The sequence below is a fragment of the Rhipicephalus sanguineus genome, chromosome 4 (assembly GCF_013339695.2).
Source record: "Rhipicephalus sanguineus isolate Rsan-2018 chromosome 4, BIME_Rsan_1.4, whole genome shotgun sequence".
Lineage (NCBI taxonomy): Eukaryota > Metazoa > Arthropoda > Arachnida > Ixodida > Ixodidae > Rhipicephalus > Rhipicephalus sanguineus.
In genome coordinates this window covers 64369327-64374002 of record NC_051179.1, presented here as the reverse complement: position 1 = coordinate 64374002, position 4676 = coordinate 64369327, and the positions used below count along the sequence as shown (strand labels likewise).

At 45.0% G+C, this 4676-nt stretch overlaps 1 protein-coding gene across 1 annotated transcript; it reads right to left on the bottom strand.

The window, feature by feature from the left end:
* Window positions 1-405: 405 nt before the first annotated feature.
* Window positions 406-3639, bottom strand: LOC119391261 (uncharacterized). Its single transcript, XM_037658939.2, has 3 exons — window positions 3479-3639; window positions 1988-2122; window positions 406-970 (listed from the first exon to the last, which is right to left on the bottom strand). The coding sequence occupies exons 1-3, from the start codon at window positions 3629-3631 to the stop codon at window positions 770-772; spliced, it is 489 nt and encodes a 162-aa protein (XP_037514867.2). The 5' UTR covers window positions 3632-3639; the 3' UTR covers window positions 406-769.
* Window positions 3640-4676: the final 1037 nt, after the last annotated feature.

Here is a 4676-nt window from a genome sequence, read left to right as displayed (position 1 = left end):
GCCGGCAGCCATTTCATGCTTACATCTACTCTCGATTACGGGAGAGCCAACCATTTTTAATGAAGTACATAGTCAAATGTCAGCATGTGTCATCTATTCCAATGGACCATACCGGATGTTGTTTTAAACTACGTAGAAACGAGGTTTGTTTGCTGGGCTGAACTCTTGCACCTAAGCAGATTCGGTTAGTCACATACAATCCTGAGGCCGTTCTTTCTTTTTATAAACGGGGGACAACACTCGCATATAAGATTACTTAGTATTGTAGATTGTCAATCAATCAATCAATCAATCAATCAATCAATCAATCAATCAATCAATCAATCAATCAATCAATCAATCAATCAATCAATCAATCAATCAATCAATCAATCAATCAATTATTTATTTGACATTTATTACAGAGTCAGCATCATAACGAACGCGAGGACAAGACCAAGAATCACAAGTACAAAAACAAAGCAGGGAGGCAGGAAAACAAATGTTCTTGCACACCGAAAATAAGTGTATTATTATTTCGCATACTTTGTTAAAGGCTCAACAACTTATTTTCGGGAAACGTGAAACAAATGTACGGTTTGCTTCTGCTTGGAAGTCGTTTAGCGTACACTCAAATGTACACGCCAAAGGCTGGGCCTCCGACCCCTCAAACCATGACATCCTCCGACGTGCGAGGGGCGTCCAAAATAATGCTTCAGAGCACATAGCGACAAACAAATAGTTCCTCGACAAAGCTATTGAGAAACGAGGTGCCCTTTTAGCACGGGTCTTATGGCGTTAGTTTGCAGGGTAGTGAGGCGGGATCCTGCTTGGACACTCTTCTGAAGTAGTTGACGATGTCGGTGAACCTGTCCTTGCCCGCGATGGGACTGCTCGTCACGGAGCACTTTCTCTCCCAATCCTCACACTCAATGTCGAAGAGTGCCAATCCCAATGGCATTGTGGTGAATTGCTGCCGGAGCATACAGTACTGCGAAGAGAAAGAAGGAATCGAGATGGGGATAACTTCGATGTTGCAGTAACAATCAAGAGGACAATGAAACAAGGGAAACTTGAGACAATGAAAATGTATGTATTTGAACAGTGAAAATGTTGACGAAAAGGAAAGAGAACGTGATCGCAAAAAAGTCAGTTTCGCTGCAAAGGCGAAGCAATGAATGCGAGAGCAACAAATTGGAATGTCATACGAAGAACGGCAAGCAGCTAACTTTCTTAGGATCCAATGTCGCGTAACTCTACAAAACGCTGGCGTAAAGGAACACGGCCGCTCCAGGGAACGAAGCGGTTTTCGTGCTGTCTGTCGCCTCAACGCGAAGTAAGCGGTGTGAGCCTAGTATGTACAAGGGTAGGCGCCATCGACTAATGTCTGTCGAGGTGGCGCGTGACCGCGCCCTTTTGATCAATGTTCGTAGTTGCTGTCTGAGCGACGTAACCTTCCACGGGCACCCCTTCATGATCCTTCGCCCGTCGGAGCCGGCCGTCAAGCTTTCATCTCGGCTTGACCCGCGCACATCTGCAGCCTTCGCGAGCTTTCACTCGCATATAGAACATACGGCGCGCTAAGCGATGCTTTCGGTTTGTACTTTATACGCAACATGACGGCGACGGCAAAAACGTGCCTCGAATGTCCACACAGTTGCCATCGCAATAAAACAAATTTCCAGACCTAGAGAGCGATCTACGTTGTTATTACGTGAGAATTGGTTACAGGACGGAGAGAAGCAGGATGAGAAGCAGCCAAAACGTGGAGGCTTTGGGCTATTTGATCTCCAGCAAAAATTACGTTGCGTGCAAAATGATCACCACACCGAAAAGAACAGCACAACTGATGGAGAACTATTGTTGCTGTAAAGTGGTCCGTTGGGTCAGTTTCCTCGGCTTGTGGCGTTCATATTGCTCGGAATATCTATTTATATTTCTTAGATGGATATCGCTACACCGAAACTCAATATACTAGATTTAATGGCGATAAGCTTTTCTGTTTTACCTTTTCACTGACTGTTTCGTTCGTCTCATACGTCGACACCAGCTGCGGGGTACCCGGAGTAATCGAGATGCCCGTGTAGTGGCCTGGTTTGATAACTTTGGCGCTCGAATACAGCGACATTGGGTCATTGCAGAACTGTAAAGTGTAGAGGCGAACCAGTCATCTGTAGCGAAAAACAGACAAAGACACTAACAACACACACAGAGTCATACGTAGGAGGCTCGACGTTCCCACCAAAGGCAATCTGAATGATTGCATCGATTGCATCAAAGTAATTGACGGAGTGAGCGGAAGCTTTGGATACTCGTGGCGTGCCCAAGTGGGACGGCATGATGATTAACACTTGCCTACACACACACCCACGCACACCTTGACGCACACACGTACGCATACCATACATCTGTATCGCATGTATACTTATGTCACGTATAAATTGTGTCACAAAATAGGTATGTGTGCTTTGATCTTGAAATCGCTGCTCGGCGAAATGCATCGTGTATTGGCACAGCGCACGTAGCGCATGCCCGGTTCGTGAAAGTACGGTGAGCTTCGTGCGTGTGTCTCGCTACTTCATGGATGACTGGATGCTATGAGAAACGCCTTTGTAACGGGGAGGGCACCTACAAGACACCAAGCTCAATCTTTAATTCGGCCTAACATCTCGCTCAGTGGAAAGCAATATCTTTTTTTTTCTAAAGAAATAAACGCTAGAATTTCATAGGTTAATTTCCCGCGCTTTACGGCTTATAGAAAAACCTAAGCTTTCGTGCTGTTTGGTCTTTTGATCTTCATCCTTTCCGCCAACAATCCTTCAACATTCGAGTGCAGTGAAATAGCGCAATTTCGCGGCGGCCACAGTAAGTTTTTATGTTTCTAACTTGGGTTTAGTTCAGTTTATTACCTTAATGTGCTATTTCATCAGGGGCGGTTACAGGATAAATAATAACGAATACGAAAATGTTTCTTATACGTTGCAATAAGCTTGTCATTATAGTGCTGCTAATAGAGTACCGTGAGCTATACATTGTCAGTTTCAAGATGTTCTGCCGGATGTTGCAAAAACATGTTATGCTATAGGTACGACCTCACGGTGCCGCTCGGCATAAGATATGTTAAAAAGCAAGGCCTAATTATAATATTCTAATGCGCCGTTCTGTATAGTTATTGTAAAAAAGCAACTTCTAAAGTTGGGATCTATATCCAGCGGCGATATCACATCCCTGTTATGGCGCTCACTCTAAGAAAAAAAAAACTATCACTTTTAACCCTTTTCGGTGACCCTTGATTTGTCTGATATATATAACTCTCATTAACGATAGACGTTAACTTTCTTTGGAAAGTCGTGGGAGGCACGAACCTCCAAAATATTGTCGTATATGGGGCAAGTCGGGAATTACCGAAAAGAGCCACGGGTAATATTTTTCCTAGAGTGAGTATTGCTTTGGCTACATAGCAACATAATCGTGTCCTCTAGTCTATATAGCCACTCACCGCGGCGGTAGTGTTGGGCCGGCGCAGGTGATCGACACACTTTGAGTCCAGTTCCTTACTAGGCGTCAACGTTTGCGCCGGCATGTATACGCGTGTGCACAGAGAAACCGAAATGAGTAAAGTGACGTTAATGGTCCACGGCTGTGTGCTCATTTGTCCCATGATCTCCACCTGTCAGCATCGAAAGAAAGAGAGAATGCATTCTCAGTAATCGATTTAAAGGAGTACTGCAGTCAAATAATAGGTTGACGTGGATTGTTGCAATAGCGTTTTATAAGCCTCGTACTGTTTAAGTGGTCCGCACACCGTTAGCGCAATTTAAACCGCCCACCTGCGATAACGGTCTTCTGGCGTAGCCTTGTCCGCCTTCTACTCGCTTTGAGGCCCTACAGCCGGCGCTGCGGCGCAACGGAGCAATGGGCTTTAGCGGAGCACAGCCCGGCAAAAACGGAACTTTCGTGGTTCTGGGTTACGTCAAGAAGTTCTTTTCTTGCACGAATCAGGCGGAAATGCAGTATTTGCATTCTATTCCGTCTTTAATGCAGAGAACTGTTCTTTTCTGCCATGGGTAGTTCGAGGACTTGTGAATAATTGTAGCGAGGCCCTACTAGGTCATCGGGCTTTCGTTCCGAAATGTCGCACAGGTGGCGCCATTCGTGTCCTACGTTCGCCTTAATTTCTCGATTACTAAAACGCTGCTGCGTATAATATTGTTGTTATGGATGTTCTGAAGCATTGAACTTTCACTTCGACATAAATTGGTATTTGCCTTCAGTGTCCCTCTAAAGCTCAGAAGACGAATATACGCCTGCGTGTATGAATACAAGCAGATTCTTTAGCTCGTGATACGCACACAGCCGAATGCTTCTACCGCGCCTGTGCCTATACAGGGAGCCCCCGTGAGGGGTGCGCTAAGAGAAATACTGTATCTCAGATTTACCTGTTTATCTTCGCGCCCGCTCCTGTGAGCCATTACTTTCTAGCATCTGATTTGTTATCAAAAGCGGTGACACGCTTGCTCAAGATATGCTGGAAGCTTATATCAAAATGAGCGGGAGGGCTTGTATAAGTGACTCGTATGTCCCATGTTGCGCAGTAAACAATAAAAAAATTCTCCGGAAAATTGGTGTAAGTTGTTTTCACAACATTATTCAAGATGACCATGTTAGGTTTTTATGCATGTGCGTCTGTGCACTTG

What these genes read in the sequence shown, in the direction of transcription:
- LOC119391261 (XM_037658939.2), bottom strand. Translation starts at nt 3,631, where the DNA reads ATGAGCACACAGCCGTGGACCATTAACGTCACTTTACTCATTTCGGTT. An exon ending in GGCCCAACACTACCGCCGCG is followed by an intron (nt 2,123 to 3,478) that starts GTGAGTGGCTAT and finishes TACACTTTACAG; the next exon opens with TTCTGCAATGACCCAATGTC. An exon ending in ACGAAACAGTCAGTGAAAAG is followed by an intron (nt 971 to 1,987) that starts GTAAAACAGAAA and finishes TTCTCTTCGCAG; the next exon opens with TACTGTATGCTCCGGCAGCA.